General features: G+C 39.7%; 1 protein-coding gene across 2 annotated transcripts; it reads right to left on the bottom strand.

Moving 5' to 3' along the window:
* Nucleotides 1-4,211: 4,211 nt before the first annotated feature.
* Nucleotides 4,212-15,939, bottom strand: IL12B (interleukin 12B). Of its 2 annotated transcripts, none has more exons than XM_076349943.1 (8): nucleotides 15,875-15,939; nucleotides 13,905-14,088; nucleotides 11,388-11,469; nucleotides 9,138-9,419; nucleotides 7,876-7,993; nucleotides 6,649-6,842; nucleotides 5,684-5,829; nucleotides 4,212-4,337 (listed from the first exon to the last, which is right to left on the bottom strand). In XM_076349943.1, the coding sequence occupies exons 3-8, from the start codon at nucleotides 11,467-11,469 to the stop codon at nucleotides 4,212-4,214; spliced, it is 948 nt and encodes a 315-aa protein (XP_076206058.1). In that variant the 5' UTR covers nucleotides 13,905-14,088; nucleotides 15,875-15,939. The 2 variants fall into 2 exon arrangements, with proteins under 2 accessions (XP_076206058.1, XP_076206059.1); XM_076349944.1 differs by having other exon boundaries at nucleotides 15,914-15,936.
* Between the last annotated feature and the right edge of the window lie 3,448 nt (nucleotides 15,940-19,387).

A 19,387-nucleotide genomic window follows, 5' to 3' on the forward strand; every position in this document is an offset into this window, starting at 1 on the left:
AGGGAGGTGTGGTAGGCAAAACCTAAAGCCAGGTGTTGAATGATGAGTATGAATAGAAAGCTGGAGGAGCTGCCCCTTCCCAGAGAATGGTGGGTCACCGAGTAAGACAGAGGTCCAGTAGAAGACCTATTATGTGTCTATATGATTGACGACTTTCATACCATAAGGGCCTCAGGAATAAACTTAGTTCTATCATTATTTTATTTTAGAAGCTTTGATTTTGCAATCTAAAGGTTTTTTTGGGGGGCAGTTTTGTACATTGTGCAGCCTGATTGAGTCTATGCATTGTGACATTAATAAGAAGGTTTCCAGATTATTTGAGGCACAACAAGGAGAGGAATTAAGAAAGAGAAGTACAAGGATTAACTGACACATCAACTATTATTTTCTTGACTGGATGGAGTATGTTAGGAAATGATCTCCAGTGTATGGAGCCACCCCACTGAATATTTGTGCTGTGATATTAACACCTTTTTATACAATCTAGAGAGTTCCTCAGAAATGGGAGACTGTCTGACAATTTCTAGAGCAGATATTCAGAGGCACTTGGATCCATATAAGGCCCAGGAAATGGATAATCAAGGACTGAAGCCAACTTTATGTCTTATAGAGAACAGCCACCTTACAATTAACTTGATTTCTGCAGAAAAAGGGGTAGTTTCAAGCTGTGCTTTGTTATTTTCCTGAAGAATCTTAGACAACAAATTTCCTCACTACCGGCTCCTCATTACCTCATGATCTATGCCAGAAAAGCTTCCTGTAGGGAGGTTTAACTCACCTTATGGGATCATGGCACAGAAAGGCATGTTCCGCTAAAGGTAATAGATCAATACAGTCTTTGCAGGATACTTGCAAATTTAGCCTGAGTATTTCTGAGAGTGAGAACTAGGCTGAATCAAAGTTAATGAGAGGTTTCAATTATTGGTTTCAATGGTGTCAGGGTTTCAACCCAGATATCTGAAGAACAGGAAGGTCCTACTGAACACTGTACCAACAGTATTAGAGAGAAACCTCAAAGACCTCAAGATATATGTCAGCCTGGTTTCAATTGCAAACCTCCTGACCACAAAGGCCAGTGAACTTGAATGTACTCTTAGACTGCAAAAGAAACAATCACTTCTTAGCCTGCAGAAGAGGGTTTAGAAGAGACTGCTGACTAACAGACGTCACTTTTCTGTGTTGTCCTGTACAGTTTTACAGGCCATGAATTTGGTAGCATTAATCAGTAATATTACTTCTCCTTACCAACACTGCCTCAGAAGTAGTGTATAATATTCTGGTAGGAAAGTGAAGATATTAACCATTCTTCTTAAAAGATCACAAGTAAACCAAGTTTTCTTGTTTTCAGATGTATTTATTATTAGCTCCTTTGTAAAACAAGCACAGTAAATTGCATTTATAGCAGAAATAAGATGTGTACACTTAATAAATACTAACAGCACTTGTAGCTAGATTATCAACAGTTCTCTGAAATATCAGATACTTCCCACATTTCAATGTTTAAATATCTTAAATTACCACCCATTTCTAAGACTGGAAAAAAAGGAAGCATGGTCACAATGGAAGTCTTTTTTTAATTTCAGTGATTCTGTACCAGGGATTAAGGCCTAACTCCTTAAAGATATTTTAATGCATTTTTCCCTCCTGAAAGTCAGGACTTACGTGGTTTGACAAAAATGTACAGACTTCAACACATGCTTCTGCTTCTTTCCAGACCTGGGGACTTACACTGTAAGCAGTTCAGAACTAGGACTTGAGGTTTTTTTCCTAAGGTTCTGTGAAAACACCTAGCACATGTTGCAGTACTAGGGAAATACTTTCAAAGTGAACTATAAAAAGCTGTATTCTAAAACTCTAACTTGAATTAGATGCTTAACATCCACATATAAAACCAGTTACCAATTGCTCTCTGAAATATCAGATACACTGCAGTTAAACTTCTAAACAATTTAAGCTGCCTTGGTTTCAGTTGCAGATTCCTGACTACTTGTGCCCTGTGGCATAGCAGCTCTGAATTAATTTTATTGTCAGAAAAGTCCACTGCAAGAGATGCACTGGGTACACGTGGGTCACTGAATAAAGGGCTTCTAATGATCACAAGCATGAAAGAAAAGGAGTTTTGTTTAGGAGGTGTTATATTCAGCTATTGGCTCCCATTTCCTTTCATGTTCATGAGAGGTGGCAACAGGACTCTTTCAACCACAGCACCTCAAAGCTGCCTCCATGCCAGCACTCCCATTGCTTCCACTGCAGCTTGGGTTCAGCTGCAAGTGTAGGGCTTTGAGAGTGGTTGATCTCTCATGCAACAACCGTTTGCAGTGTTCACCAGCTGGGCATCAACATGATGTAAGCACAGACAGCTGACAAAATGCAGCAGCTAATATTTCTAGGACTCTGAACTTGCAATTCCTTCTTTTACTAAAACATCTGCCATCAGATTGGAAGATGAGGATGGCCCTGATACATGATACATAGCTGCCTCATGCAGCCAAGGCTTTCTATGGTGATACACTTCAACAAAATAAATAAAAATAAATAATTAAATAATCAAATAGTTAATTAAATAATGGAATACTAAAACAGTTCTTTCAGTAAGTTACTTTCCAAATAAATAAACACATGAAACAGTTTGAATAGCAACTGCCATCATCTGGCATTGCAAGTCATGTCAAGTAAATAAATAAAAATAATAACAATAATAATAAAAATAAATAAATAAATGTGATACAATAATATGCAGAACCTACAATAATAGCTGACAGCAATGTATCAAAATACTACACATGTTAACATAACATGATGTATGCTAAAGGTGTTACTCAAATCTGGGGAATTTAAAAGAGCTGCCAAAATCAGGATCGTATTATCTATTACAAAAAAGATACGCTATGGCTTCTTAATAATCTCAAATGCAAATTTTTCTTCTAATTATGCTTATGTTCTTGTGCTAATTCATTCTTTGCTTTCTTTAGGAGCATTGTGCCATTCTCCTAGAATCTCTTACTGGTTATCTGTAAAATAAGAGAAAGGAAATTTACATAAGAATTATCTTTATTTTCCTCAGACCTAGATTTTTAGTCCATTTCTTAATTATCTTTATTTTCCTCAGACCTAGATTTTTAGTCCATTTCTTAATAGAGCTTCGCTGGTCTGAGCCATCTAGTGAAATGCCACCACTCAATTTCTCTAAAGGGCTCAGGACCACATAATGCAAGGCTCAGAAGTTCCTGTGTCTGATGGGGATTAGGGATTCAGCTTCAACTGATGGGAGTTAGGCACCTGTCCAGCTACGGCCCTTTTGAAAATTTCCTTCAGTTCCCAGGTATCTATAAATACCCCTGTACCAATGAAGACTGGATCCACAGAACAGTGTGATCTCATTTCAAGTGTTTCAATAGGGCTACAGGTTTACAACTTTTCAACTGTGTGAGTCAGGAAACTTGGAGGTCAGAGAGATTTGCATCTACATCTAATTGAAAAAAAAACACCCCAAAATTACAAAACAGAAGAGAGGAAGAAGATAAAAAAAATCTGCATAATTCTTTTTGGTGTTGATCTGAAGGAGGCTATTTCCATACTTAAAAATATGTTCTGACCTGGAAAGCTGGGCTGGGAGTAATTTAGAGCTGTCAGAGAACGCTAATCAATTCACAGAGTAAGAAAACAGCCATTCCTAGGACTAGCAGAAGCTGCTAATAGCTTTTCTTCCTAATAGCAAATATCTCATCTCTCCCTCTCTCACTCCCTTTCTCATTTTACTGGTAAAACTTGGCTGTATATGGATTGTCTGCTGTATTTGGATGCTCAACATTGATTCATAAGCTATCAATGAACACAAAGGATAAAAATCAGCATGGGTTACACTAGCAACGGCCAAATGCTCATATATTTCTTAAAGAATATTTTATAATTGCCTAGTTAGGTAGAACAGTACCCATGTCCATGAACCTACATCCATTGTTTCCTCTCTGATTTAAATGGATTCTAATTGTTTCCTCAATTATTTTTTTAAGAGAATCATCGTTTAGACAGCCCAATACATTTACATGTTTATTCTCTTACAGATAGTTCATGAAAAAATGTTCAGGAGACAAAAAGGGTTATGAGGAAATGTGGAATAAATGAATATTTAAGAAGCAGAAGTTCATAGACTCCTTACTCTCCTAGGTAAGGAATCATCCCTGCTCCTCCAGTAGAAGGTTCTTTAAGTCTTACCTGCAAAGTGAAGACCACTCACTCCAGGATGAGTTGTGATAGCGATCCCTGGCCTGCACAGAGATCTTGTCTTTCGGCCCAGTCATTGGAATCTGAATAGACTGCTCTTCAGCATCATAGACCTATGAACAGGGCACAGCTCCATCAGCGGATTGTAAAGGTCAAGCAGAACATACAATAAGTGCCAGACAGATTGCAACAAGCACATGTAACTCAAAAAACCCACTGGTAGTCTGGGTTCTTCAACCCAGATATCTTCACCCACAGATACCAAAGTCATGAGGACTTGTGAGAACTTGAGCCTCAGCAGAAACAAAGTAAAAAGCCCACTTTCCACTGAAGTTAGTGTTGTAAAGTGATCCAAACCCCAAACTGAAACAGTCATGAAAACAAAGGGTTTATTTGTTTATCTGGGTTTTTCTCTTTTTCCTTCTTCTCCCAGAGTGGGAACCCTAAAAGGCAGAAGTTGCTGGTGTTCAGTATCGTTGAAATTTCCACTGAGGACTCGTGGCTGATACAAGAAGCACTCCGTAGACTCGCCAGTTTCTCTACCTAAGGGTTTGTACAAGACAACCCTACTAAAATCAAGGAGTCAGCGCTGGGGGAATGGCCCCATCTGCTGGTACAGGCTTGCTTATTTTTTTCACATAGAAAAAGACGTCCTCTAGTGTCTTTGGTTTAATCAGTTGACAAACTGGAACGATCATTACATATGTTTACTTTTCTGATTGCTGGACCAAGGAAGAGCAGCACTGCAGTTAAGGACCTGCACTGTGGTCAACCGGTTTGTGTATTTCTTTCCAGTTTTGCTGTTGATTTCTTTGCCAACCTAGGCAAATTGCCATACTGCTGTTGTGTACCCTGTAGTGTATCCATGAGCATTAGCAAAGGAAGGAAAACCATTTTGTGATTTAAAGCTAATACAGAGTAGCAATGTTTAGTTAACAATTAACTAATAACTGGAAAGTGTGTGGCAAAGACTATAGTCTTCGCCAGTCTCCACAAAAATGCTACCAAATGATTGGTAGCATTGATTCCTTATTTGCCATTCACCTGTAAAGAAAGTCTGAGCTAGCTAGGTACAAACAACATACAAGGAAATCAGTGCAACAGATCCTAGACTTCTTGATTTGGAAATCGGGATTTTCCCACATTAGGACCCACACAGCCTACTAATGAATTAGTAAATGCTTTTCTCACGCTAGCACAGCTATGCAATGCTGGGCACGATTTTATCTCCCCAGTTACATCAGGGTTGCATCCACCCCAGAGTGTGTTGTTTGGATCTTACTGCTCATAGAACTGGGAAGGAGGTCTTTTTCTGCCAAGACAGAACCTTGCCACATTTGGGTCTCAGCACCCTTTTTTTTTTTTTTTATTCTAGTCCATGATTCTTGCATACTAAGCTTATATTATTTGTACTGTCTGTTCAAGCAAGAAAATAGTGTTTCAAATGTTGTATCTCTACCTGGTTTTTGCGTTTCTTTGTACTTTCAACTTTGACCCTGAAAGTCAAAGGGAAGTAGGACTTTGGTGTGCTCCATGTTCTGGGATATGTCCAGGTCACTGTTCCATTTGTGGCCACATACTGACATTGGGGTGGGTCAGGTTTTACTGCAAGAAAAAATATAGAAGGAATTAATTCACATTAGCAGCATAATGTCAGATGTTGGTGTACTACTATTGATAGTTTTATAGGAATCAGGTTTGGGAGCCTCCATGAGATTAAGAGAGGAGTAGGCATGATGTGTAAGAAATGCCTTGTACGCTTCTTACGGAAATTTAAGCACACTCCCAGAGTCTCTCTGGGTAAGATCCTTCTTTTTTTTGCCTGAAGGGTTGCAGAGGGTTCTGTTGGACACAGAGGAATATCTTCAACCCCTGCTGACCATTAGGGCATTTAGCAAAACATCTGTTTCTTTAGGATGCTGCTTCATTTCCCTGTGCCCTGTGGCATCACGGTCACAACTGGTCCTTTTATTTCCTGTCAGTTTCTATTAACCTGCCCTGGATGCCCATTCTGTAAGAATGGATCAGGAGGGAAGCGTACATAGCGTTAACCATTATCTGAGTAAATCTGCAGTTCTCAGGGAAGAGCTTGCTGGGTTATTGGTTATTTTCTGACTTCTCCCACATACCCCTTCCAAAACATGTCCATCTAATAGAGAAGACTACAGAAACTTCTGGGAGATGTGGGGGTGAGAGGGTTGGAGGTCACAAGCTAGGAAGATGTTGCTTCTTCACTTCCTCATCCTCTTCTGGACTGCTGCTAAGACTTGTTTTCCCCTGTTCCTGTAACTGGGAGCTTGATACAGATTTACAGTAGAATAGGGCAGGGATTCCCAAGCTTGGTTTGATCAGCTACTGTTGTTAGTTCCACTATCAGCAGCAAGAATAAAGCTAAGAATTAATCATGATTCCTGGTCTACTCACTGATATCTCTGATGAAGAAGCTGCTAGTGTAGTTCTCATATTCCACCTCGTCAATGACCTCCAGGAACATCTCAATTGGCTGGTGCTCTTCAGCAAATGGACAGTAGTTTTCTTTCTGGCACTGGGCTGTGTATTCAGTCACTGATTTATCAGTGTGAGCTACAGGGCTGCTGCAGGTTACGTCTGCTTGAGAGCTGAATACAGAACAGAGAAAAGTACTGAAGTGCTGGTTTGTTCTGAGAATTTGTTGCCACAATGATAACATGTAGCTGGTAAGGTAATGTTTTGCTGTTGCCTGTATCATTTTACGGCTGTGCTTCAACAGCTGCAGAGACAGTTCAGTGGGAGTTCTTACATTTTCAGTGCTGTATTACATATTAATGTAAAATCACAAAAGCCCCCCTACCTTAGCAGAAGGAATTAGTGTTTAAATCTAAAACAAGATATCGCATTTCTTATTACCACTGTCCCATGACAAGCTCTAGTATCTTACTTTGTTCCGTAGCCCTTTCCAAAACCTTGCTGGAAGAAATAAGGGAAGGTTAAAATGTATCCATTGGGAGATAAATAACAAAAGCCATCTATAAAGTACTACCTGAATCTGGTTCTATTTTTGCATTCAGCAAAATAAAACACTTTGCAGTTGTTTCTTCTTTAACAAACTGAAGTGACCTTTGCTCAAGCACTCCATGTTTTGGAGAAACCCCGAAGAGTAGAGGGAGGTAGGAAATCCCCACAAGGTTCCCCTCACATATTTCCCTTGCAGGTTTCTGCAGTGTTCCTCAACAGAGACTTGTCAGTGGACATGTGGCTTTTGCAGTGGGTGCAGCCTCCCACTCCCTTAATTCCACTGGATCTGCTGCAAAGGGACTCAGTGCTATGATTGTTTCTGCTTTTGGCTCAACTTCCTCTCTCTCCCCTGCATGAACTGTTTTTTGCTATTGCTTAAGTTATTCTGTGGTTGTACTGTAGCAGCTGTAACAGTCCAGTGGGGGTTGTTCCATTTTCAAGTCTTTATTAATTTCTGAGCAACTTCCATGCCCTTATTAGTCAAGTTAGCCCCAGTGATGGCTCAAAACATTTTGCAGATGTTCAGACTCTGGAAGTGGGATTCCTCGCCTTCTACATGTCCTCAATAGCCAAAAATGCAGGATCTCCTACACAGAGTAACACAAAGGGCTGTTCCGACCTTACTATGAGGTTGTTAAGGAAAGTACAAGCTTTTACCCTTTTAGACTTCTGATTGTGAACTTCACATTAGGACTCTCATTTTCTATCATCCATGAACATATGAAAATTCCAGAGTAGTTCTTTGCCTCACATTTTAAAAATGTCCTGTTTGGCTCTAGATGGAAAAAGAAAGAAAACATGATTTATTTACTCTTTTTGCCAAAATGGTCAAAGCAGAGAGAAAACAGTAATTCAGTAGACTCCCATCTACTTTGGCAGGTGGTGGGTACATAGGCAGACAGAGTCTCACCTGTAGTTAAAAAGCCATATAACCACAGTTAGTGGCTGAAGGCTGGTTTACATGGCACCACATTAACCACATCTGTGTGGCTATTGACAGGAGCTAGAGCATACCCAAGCTGTCGCAGATAGCTATCAGTAAGAGATTTATGTAGACAAATCCATTGTTCCTTTCACAAAGAAACATTGCAGCTATTCAGTTGGTAAACCTCTGTTATTTGTTACCCCGCGCATGAGAGTGCACGCAGTGGGTAATCTCACGTCTTCACACACCAGGGCACTTGATGGGGAATGTTTCCAGTGGGCGAAGTGAATGAGGCCTCTGTATAGGCGTGTTTCATTTCTGTTGCCCAGCACTGCAGACTCTCAACAACTCTCTATTGTACCCTGGATGTAGCTGACTGGCAGACCAGCCTACTGCATCTGATATGTGGGTCCAGGAGCCAGGGAAAAAGTCCTGGAAATTCCTAAGTTCCTGGCACTACAGTGAGGGACTGCAATATGAGACATAGATGACTGAGGTTCATGCAGAAAATGCAAAACAACACAGGCTTGTCCCAGTGGGTTAACTGTGAATGGAGAAGCCCAAATGACAGCACTTAAAATCTAGGTCAGTCCTGGTTCTGTCAAATCATGTAGCCCTGGTTTTGCAAACCATCTCCTGAGTGCTGGGTCTGTGAGGTGGAGGCAAAGCAAGTCAACTGCCCCCCACCAAAAAAGCAGTGGTATGGTATTGATGTTATCCTGTATTTAATCATTCCTACTATCACTCCATCCTATAGGTCTAGAGAGTCCTAAATTAATCCCATGGCAACCGACTCCTATGCTGCTCATCAGCTGCACCATATACAGACCCACAAAAGTAATCATTTGCCTTTCATTGTCAGTAAAGCATTTGAAGAGGACCCTTTTAAAAGTGGATATTTCTCATGCATTGCTCCAAAGAGGTCCCTCTGGTCCTCACAAAGCTCTAAGGCACAAAGCTGAGCAAGATACATCACATCATCTTATGACCGTACCTTTAAAGCTTTTCAGAATTGACCTTATCATTTGCCCATTGGAGTCTATTTTAGTTATGAGAAAGAAATCATAGCTGACGATTTCATGGGTATTAGCTGTCAGACAGGTGTAGTTGCCAGCATCTGGAAACTCTTTCACTTCGGCAATCAGAGTCTTTCCAGTTCCTTTCAGTTCGCTGCCCTTTTTCCAGTAAACTGGCAGTGCTTCATCAGATGTGTTACAGGTGAGCTCCACTCTTTTAGCTGGTGTCTCATCATTCCACTCTGATTCTATGACGTACACTGGACATTGCAGAGAAAGATATGTTAGCAGCTACTCATACTTAACAGTATGAAGATTGAACTGAGCCCTTTTTTTCAGCTCTACTCTCCAGGAAAACTGCTAACAAACCTCTGGCTTTCTTGCCTGAGGCCTCACCATAACCTGGAAATCTTTACTACAGGAAGAGGTTCAACTTAGAAATTTACAGTGTATCTAGAACATGCTGATCAATAGGGATGACATTTTAATGGAAGAAGTGATTTTTTTTCTAAGTTCCCAGAGAATCTTACAGTGGTTTATAACAGTGGGAAGCAGGCATGTACCTTTGTTTTAAAGGTGAGGATGCCAGGACATACCGAGCCCACTTATTCCTCCTGCACGTGGCCTGTGGCCTTTGCTCACAGAATGGCATGTAAAACCACTCCATACTATGGTGCTTTGCTATGGTGCAAAGCTATGACGCTTTGCCCTCTTCAGCGTCAAAGGTCTGTGAGTGAGCAATGGGAAGGAGGGGAGCTCTGGGTAAATGGTTTGTATTTGCCTGTAGATGATGCTGTTTTCCATTTTCTGCAGGGAACAATCTGTACTGCTATCACCCTGGTCCCAATGGAGCAATTACTAAGAGACAGGGGATCACTGAGCTACAGCAGAGCTAAGTGGACTGCAACAGGGAGATGTGGTCTTCTAAATGCCATCTTGTAACTCTGAAGTGCCCTGCTGGTCTTTCCAAATTAGAAGACACACCACATAACAAAATAACTTTGAAAAATTCTGTTAAAGAAACATTATCTTATCTTGTCTCTCTGCTGTGGTTGGCTGAAGAACTTCACCTACACTTCTGTGTGGCAAGAGTTCTCAAATTTAACTGTCATTGCTCAGATATACTACTGCTGTCACAGGCTCCCCAACCACATTCAGTGTCCTCAGAGACTCTTCTACATGCAAGAAGTGGCAAAAATTTGTTTCTTAGTGTGTCAACCCCACAGCAAGCACTCAGCTCAGGAAATCAGAGTTCCAGTGAGCTCTAAGACCTTTTCACCAGAGCATTTCACTACCAGAATGAGAGCTTTAAGACTTTACCACAAAGAAGAAACACTAAGAAATACATGTCAAACACTGAATCTAAAATGGCAGAAAACATGCAACTCCAGGAAGCTTGGAAGCTTACCAAACTGCTTATGGATATTTGAAGCACAGGCAAGGTAAATCTTACAGACTTCAAACACAAAGATTATTCTCAATACTGACAAACATATTTGCAGTTTTCAGCACCGTGGTATTGTCCAGGGAACCCACAGGATAAATCATTTTTTAATGTCAAGATATGGGGAAAAGTAATTGAGTTACTTTTTACAAATAAAACACAATCAGATTGAGAATGCTTTTCTCATGTTGATTAGGGTCCTTCTTTTTGGATAATCACATTAAAGACAGCCTGGATTATGGAGCTACACTGGGTGAATAAGAACAGCAAGCCTGATTATCTGAATTTATCCCAATTTTCTGGTAAGTTATTCAAAAGATTTTTTTGTTTATTACTGACCCTCTATTTTTACAAATGTATTTACATTTAAGTTATTTACCAGAAAAGTTGGATAAACTATTTCTAGGTTTTAGGTTTTACTGTGAAGTATTCTTTTTGGTAATTCTTCACTTGTTTGTTTGTGGGTTATTACCTAAGTCACAAGATACTATTTCTGCTTCCAGACTGCATGACTGAAACTTTTGAAACAAGAGAACAGGGAATAGGAAATAAGACAGTTTCTAATGCAAATATTCAGAGTGGCTGTTGTACAACATTTTAGGACTTCTAAATATTTCTTCCATTAATACCAATTAGTTGACTAGTTATTCACAAACAAAGAGGAAGAACCTTGGCCTAAGATACTATAGTTAACAAATTCTGTGCTTGTGGACACAAGTATAATTCTGAAATACCCTTGTGTCCTACAGTCAGCTGTAGGTCTCAGTAAGTGAAGATTGCTTACCATTTTCCCTCAGTTTCCACTGTGCTTCCAGAAGGGCAGCAAAGGAAAATAATGAAAATAAGGCAAATAGTAGGCGACACATCTGTAGGGAAAAAATAAATTACTAGACTTCATTGGGGATTGTTAAGTGTGTACTGAAATCAAGCTCAATGCTGGACAGGATAATAAGAAGGCAGAGTCAGTTCCAGTGAAGAAACATTCTCACATTCTGAGAACTCTTAGACTACGGAAAAATTGAATCAGGTTTGTACTGGAGCTCAAGCCAAGATTATGATCCGCTTGTTATTCACACCGCAAACCAGTTTATAGAAGAAATCACAGAACTTAGAGGAAATTGTTGTGTGCATAGGTCTTACATGGTCAGGAGCTCAGAAGCATTCCCAGGTCCCTCAGTTAAATATTCCTCATGCAAGAAAAGTCCTGCTGATGCCAGTGAGGCTAGTTGCATGAACATTGGACTAAAGGATCAATGGACATTAAATTCCAGTCATACAAAGCATATAAGTATATTCCTTAGTTTAAGCATGTCAATAGTCCTATTAAAACAAAGGATTGCGACTAAAATGAAGGACCTGCTGAAGAGTTTTGCTGGACTGTAGTCTTCACCATCTTTGTGAGAACAAGTGTAACAGTGTCAATAATGCAGTGTAGAGCTGGCATCAATACTGACACTTGCCTAACTGGTACTAGTTCTAGTATCCACCTGAGGTTGCATAGTCTAATTAATTTTGCAAGTAATTTCAGGCAAAATTCCTACTGGATTCAGTGCCACAGCTGTATTTGCAGAAATGGCTGGATATGTATATCATTGTTGCTGTGTTCATTTGAGACATATACATGTATCTTACTTGAGAAGTATATAGCTGTATATACAAGATATAAATGTATATTTGTCCTGAATTCAAAATACAGCTAGAGCTCTTCATGAAACACAAAACATATTTGCCAAATATTGTAGTAACCACTAGGTGCATAAAAAACTTTAATGACAGTTTTTTAGATACACTTTCAGACCTTTTTCAAATGGAGATTAAGCCAAATGAATAGGAGTATGACTTAGAAAGAGATTGGTGAATATATCTTTCAAAGTCTGTTCTGACTACAGTGGGAGTCTGAATGCACATGAAAAACACAAAATTAAGTGGTTTGGGTTTTTTTCCTCCCAAACCAGTCTTTTTCAGTGAGAGGGGAGTAGTCCTCCTGATTTCTTCTCATGTGCTATGAAACATTTTCATTTGGGTTTATGGAGGAAGAGTATGTGTGTATTTCTGTGTGCACCAATTCTGTTACTCACTGGCAGCTCCTGCTATTATTAGCGGTCCTTAATCTTCATCAAGTCAGCTGTCTCTGGACCAATGCCAAGAAAGCGTGCCATCTGATTTTGTACACCACACAGCATAGCTATTAATGGGACCAGAAGCTACAAGTATACTTTCCGGAGAGAGTATCTAGGAGAGGAACCAGCTCACATTGCACCTGTACTCAGAAAGAGGCACGAGCCTCAGTGAAAAGCCAGACACTATCAGGCAGCCTATCAGCAGTATATTGCTTCATTAAAAGGCAAACATTCTTAGCTCCTGATGATTTTCTACTGCACGCAGGATTATCTGTAATTTGCGAAAGAAAAATACATTTTGCAACTTTCTGAAAGACGCTCAGTTCTTTCATCACAACATGGCATTCATCACTATGCTTCATAAAACCAGTATCTGAAGTATCAGCTAAAACTTGGAGGAGAAGGGTGTAAAACATGCCTTCTTTTCCGTATCAACCTTTCATCAAAATTGAAACCTTGAAAACAGAAAAGTTTCTCCTGGTTTTAGGGAGAAGCTTCACGATTCAGGTTTTTGATGAAAGAAGTTAACCATTTTCATGGAAAATTATTCAATTTTTGAGATGGGGGGGAGAACACCCTCTCCCCCCATCTCAAAATTTTATTGAAAAATTCATCACAAATAAACTCGGTTTCTGAGCATCATTAACCAGTGCAGTTGCCCGAGCACTTCATAGATGAGGAGAGTGTACCAACATCATAAGTTGCCTGCACTCTGGAGCATGAGCTGCTGTAAATCAGCACAGATTCCTTCACTGAGAATCACAGAATAATTTATGTCAGAAAGGACCTCTGGATGTCATCTGGACCAGTCCCAGCTCAAGACAGGGCCAAGTCAATGGTGTTGCATGTTTTTTAAAACAGAGAACGGTCTGACCATAAATACGTATTTGTCGATGCACAAACCCCAGCAACATGAATATTGGTAAGATACAAAAGATTATTACCTTATAACATAAGCTGTTCTGTTGGTTAGATAACAATTCTATGAGCTATATATGTATATACATTATGTGCTTAACTTCAGGCACATAAGCATATAAATACTGTCCTGAGAAAAATGTCATGACAACTATTTAAATATACTTATAAATAAATAATTTTAAGTTTTCATTAGTTTCCCCTGAAGCAGCTGGTACCAGACTTTGTGTTGCCCCAGTGTTAGAGAAGAAAGGAATTCTCACCTTTTCCTGTGAGGCCTGTTAGCTGAAGTTGCCAGGCAGGTTGGTTTTGTGATCTGAAGGAAACAAAGTGCTGGCTCCCTTATAAATACTTCTAAACTCTGAAAGGAAAGGGATGCTCCATTTCACCGCAATACCACAGAATTGCAACACGTGGCTTGAGTTCCTTTTTTACATAGTGGCAGAGCTAAAGCAAAAAAAAAAAAAGTTTGGGACTCCCAGGTAAACTTTAAAGAGGAAATGAGATTATGAGATTGTTACAGTGACCTTTATGGTATGCCAGAGGCATTTCCTTTCCTGCCCGATTTTCTGTCTCTCTCATACTGCCTGTTCATCATCCGAGGAAGAATAAATACAGAATGAATAAACTTCCAAAACTGTCTGATGGGGAGTATATCATGAAGACAGAAAGAGAAAGTTAAATAAACTAAATCTATTTCTACCTGATAAGCACGACAGAGATAATTACATGAAATAAAATCCCAGCTACCACATCAATCAGAAGTAAAGCTAAGTGAAAATTAATTTTTAATTGCTGTTTTAGAATTGTGTTTATTCTAAAAATTGAGAATGAGGTCAACCAAAAAATAAACAATTAGTTCTGGCTCAGAGATAAAAACCTGAGATTGTCACATTATGTTGCAGTTTTTAAATATAACCTATTGTTTTTTCTTTATAAACTGATGTTCCTTTTAGACCTGTACTCAAGCATAAGAAAAGCCCATACATAACATATACTTTGAAAATGAGGAAGAAGTTTCTGTTGATTTTTTTATTATTTGTGAAATAATAGAAAACAATTCACTTTGTCAGGCAAAACAAAACTGAGTTGTTCTTCTAGCCCTGTTCCAAACCTGAATAAGATGACTGAAAAGTTACACACAAGAAGAAATACATTGCCTATAAAAGCAAAAAAAAAAGGTTTGAAATTCAACCTGACATGCTTTAGGAATTCATAAAGAGACACAACTATATCCTATGTGCTTTCTAGTGACGGGAGTATTCCCACAGCCCACAGAGAGCAAAGCTATAATGTAGTAATCCAGCAATGAAAATACGGTGCCTGTCCCTTCTGCTATAGTCAATGGTCTTTCAGAAGTCCTTCACACAGATGAAACAACACAAGTATCTGCAATATGTTGCATATTTGGTGCCCCCAAATATGGCAAGAACATAAAACAAAAGGAGGAACAACCCAAATTAGCAGTGAGATAAACTTATGAACCCCAGCAGTTCCCAGTGCATGGGGTTCCTGTTTATTGTCACACATCTGGGAGGCAGACAGCAGAGAGGGTGGCATGCTCTAATTTGAAAGAGGGTAGTTTCAGGAGTCTGGATTAACCGTGCTGAAAGCCTTACACAAAGGTACAGTATTGCCAGTGGAATCCTTTTCTCTCCTTAGCCATCCTCTTCAAAGAAACACTGCTTGAGTAGGCTCACATGCACCTTTGGCAGCTGAGCTTTAACTCCCTCCCATCTGACAAAACACAAAACTAGAGCACTGCAATCTCAGATGGGCCTAACAACTTCCCTGCTGAGTCCAGTGTATCAACCTGTTACCCAAACGTCAGCCCCAGACCTCCCTTTGCTAGAGCTCACAGCCAGAGCTGGGCAAGAGCAGAGTGAGAGGGCTGCAGGCTGTGAGGGCAGCTTTCTGAAGCAGGTTTGAAATAGTGGCTCTGTCACAGAGAAGAACTGCTCCCTTCACATACTGTATACTGAATCTGGATCAAAGTGGTTTATTGATTTATTCATGACACAGAATTGACCAGCAACCAGTGAACTATTCATTTGAGATCCATATCAATAATATAACAGATAAGCCAGAGTACTAGACACTTCCAAAATGTTAATTATACCTATACATCTCCACCCTCCACTTATCCCCAAAAGCTCTAATCTCCCCCTCCCACACATACACACAGTCTTACACACACACATCGAGAGGACGTGTGGGTTACAAGCACATGTACCGTCTTTGCATCTGGCTGATGCTTGTCTTCCTCTCTTACATGATCATTTGGGACAGACGTCTTCTCAGGCAGTTTTGGGTCCTCCATTCACATACACTGTTTATATTCCCACTCCTATCTTAACAGCTGTTGTTATCCAGGCCATTTTGCCAAAGGTGGGCCATGCAGACGCTGACACTTCTTCTGCCATTGTTGTTTCACTCTTCAGAAAGAGAAAATGGCAGTCTGAGAAAGCATGTTGAGAAAGATGTGACAGAAGCAGCTGGGGCACAGGCAAGTGAAAGGTATTCGAACTGTTCCAGGTGACAAAATTGCCTCCTCCTGATCCTGGTCCCTGATTACCTTTAAAATGCATGTCAGAAGGAGGCTGGGCTGTGCACCATATTCCCATTCATCTGCTTCTCCTCCCAGAGGAGACCTTGTAACAAGGGCCGGGAGGAAGCCTCAGTGAACAGTGACACCCCTTTCCCCTTGTAGTCTCAGCCTGTTCTAATTGCAGCCTCCAGGAAGCACTTAGGGCAGCTCTCCTTTCACAAATGAGAAAGAGCCCAGGCTGAATCAAGGTTAGGCAACAATTTGTTCCCATTTAAGACAATTTCCAATTTCCAAAAGTCACTTCAGTGATAACACACAAGTTCAACAGCAAGCCGGCAATGACCAGGAAAACTTGAGAGCCGCATTCAGTCACTGAGCAGACAAATAAGGGCACAAGGAACTTTACATACATGTTGCCTACTCCTTTCTCAACCCATCTTAGCTTGCCTGTTTGCTTATGTCAACCATGTATTATGGCTTTTCTTTTTTGACTGTAATGTCACTAATGCATAGCTTAAACATCTGCCCAACTTGATGGTAGTCTTTAAATGCCTGCTCAGTTCTGAAACATGAATAGTTAATGATTAATATACATAAATACACATTTTCAGAGTGTATGCTTGCACACACATGCATAAAGCTACATAATTGCCTTAGCTCAGTTATTGTTACAGGACAAATGGAGTAATACGGTACCCAAGCGTTATGTCAAGAATCCTAGATGCCAGTTATGGAGCACAGACACATCTGTGTGGAAATTCCATTATGGGATAGTTTGCTATGATCCATCAGAGGAATTTTTAAATATTAAAACATAGAGATTGTGAAAATATCTTTTGATGACAGTCTGGTTTTTCATTATGAGCTCATATATTCTTAAGGGGAAATTTGGAGGAGAGCAGCTTCTCTCCCATCGTTTTATCCTACTTCCCCTATGACGCTGAAAGAGAATGGTGGAAACTCTACGTCCATGTTTTGCTTTCCTCTAATGCAATGGAAACATTCCTTTTTGGCAGAAATGGTCCATTTGAAAATGGTTTTTCTTTCTTTTGAAGGACAGATGATTTTTGCTTTGTGGAATGACACAGTTATTTCACCACAATCCAGGAAAAAACCTGTGTAACATTAGTAAAAGGAAGATTTATATAAACTGTATGATCAGTATGATTCCTCTATATGGAATTTCCTTCAGCATCTGGCTAGTTTTACATGGATGTCGATTTGGAGATTAATGCCAAAGATCAAATTTTATTACTGTTATTGTAGTAGCAGTGAGAAGTGAACTCCGTTCTTTATATATAATTCACTAAACAGTGATTTATGTGACTTCATCAGGAAATACTGTGTAATATTAGCATATCAATGAACTTTCCTAAAAAATTCCAGTCGCAAGCTACTATGTGGAATCACTGAACCAAGATCAAACCTTGAGAGAAATGCAAAACAATAGAGGGGAAAAATACATCCTGCTTCTATTAAAAATAAAAAAATCTAAGCTTTATACAACAGTGATTCCTTTGCATTATGCTACAACTAGAGCAGCCACCCAAGATGGGGACTTTGGGTATCTCTCCTTAGATGGAGAGGACAATAAGATGTTTACCTCATTTGTGCTCCAAGCTGGTAAGCCATCCCCTACCTCCAGAGTAGAAATTGCACAATAGCATTACTGTGGCCTGACCTAATTAATTGGCCAGTATCATGCTAATGTAGCTATTCAACTTTCAGATTAGAGCTAAGTGTTGTTCAGTGTAGGGCTGGATGTGGATATAAAATACCTGTAGACACAGAGCACTAGCTGGTGCTAAATAAGAGAAGTGGAAAGAAGGGGTTTTCATCTCTTAGTCCTACTCCCTTCTCCCCCAGTAAATCCACATCTGCCCAGTCAACTTACGACTCACAACGCATTGGGTGTCTCTACGTAGACTCCATTATACATACAGCCTGTATTTAGAGACTATTAGAAGTAAAAAAAGAATGCGAGGAAGGAGACAGTACTATCCAGCATAAGGATAAAAAAAAGCAAAAAGAGGTATGACATTTCAAAAGGGTTTTAAGAACCCAATCACATTTTCTACAGTAAATTACTCCAGAGAGTCAATGGGATTTGGGTACCTAAGTCTACGATATGCTTTTGCAAATCTTCATAGTCACTCAGAAAATATGGGGCAGAGATACAAAAGAAACTGGTATCTCTGTAAGATTCATTGCAGAACCATAGAGATACCAGTCCTCTTTAACACAGGAAGCACAAAGGTTCCTCCCCCCGAGCACACATATGAAGACGGTTCTTTGCTTTTTTTAAGTGCAATGCAATGCAGTGCAATGCAATGTTTCCTATTACATCAGTCGGCTGTTTCCATCATAAATCTGTTGTTTACATTTGATAAATCTGATATGCTACACTAAACTGCAGGATCTAGATGTAAGTTGCTCACTTTATGTGAAATTCACTCATTTCTTGAGTGTGATGTTGCAACTGTTTGAAATCCACTGTCACCATTACTTAGGCCAGGATATAGTGCTGGGGGTGGGGGAAATAACATATCAAACTGAAAGTAAAGGGAAAAACCCAGTAGTAACTTATTGACTTAAATTCAAGCAGCATTTTCTTGTTTGTCAGGCAACTTCCATACAAAGGAGGCCAGACACTTGACTTCTTTGCAATTCTAAAATTGCATATAGCATTTTTTCAGGTATTCACAATAAGTTAATAATAGGCAAGGATAAAATCCTTGGGCAACAAATTCAGTAGCTGAGTATCTGTGCAGAGAACCTGATGACATACTTGTGATTTGTATTACACTAATAGGAATTTCAGCTGATTTAAGACATGACAGGGAAAGGTATGTAGGCAGGTAGGTAGATTCGTCACAGTTTTTAGAGCCAGTGATTGTTAGCAATGGATGTGTGATGGGGTCAGATAGTCTTTTAAAACCCAGAATCACACTATTGGACTGGGATCAACAAGTCTACAGGAAACAACGTTAGCCTTTCTACATAAACTTGAAGGTGACAAAGGAGACAACAACCAGAGTAGTCCATCACACTACTTTAAGCCATAAGAACATCCCTGGAAAGCTCTGTATTTTCTTTACTAAAAGCCAATTAATACGTAAGACTTCTCCATTGGTGTTAGGATCAGGCAATATAGGAAAATAATTTCAATGTGGACAATTACTAAAGAGCATCTATTGC

Source organism: Aptenodytes patagonicus, chromosome 12 (genome assembly GCF_965638725.1).
Source record: "Aptenodytes patagonicus chromosome 12, bAptPat1.pri.cur, whole genome shotgun sequence".
In the NCBI taxonomy this organism is placed as follows: Eukaryota; Metazoa; Chordata; class Aves; order Sphenisciformes; family Spheniscidae; genus Aptenodytes; species Aptenodytes patagonicus.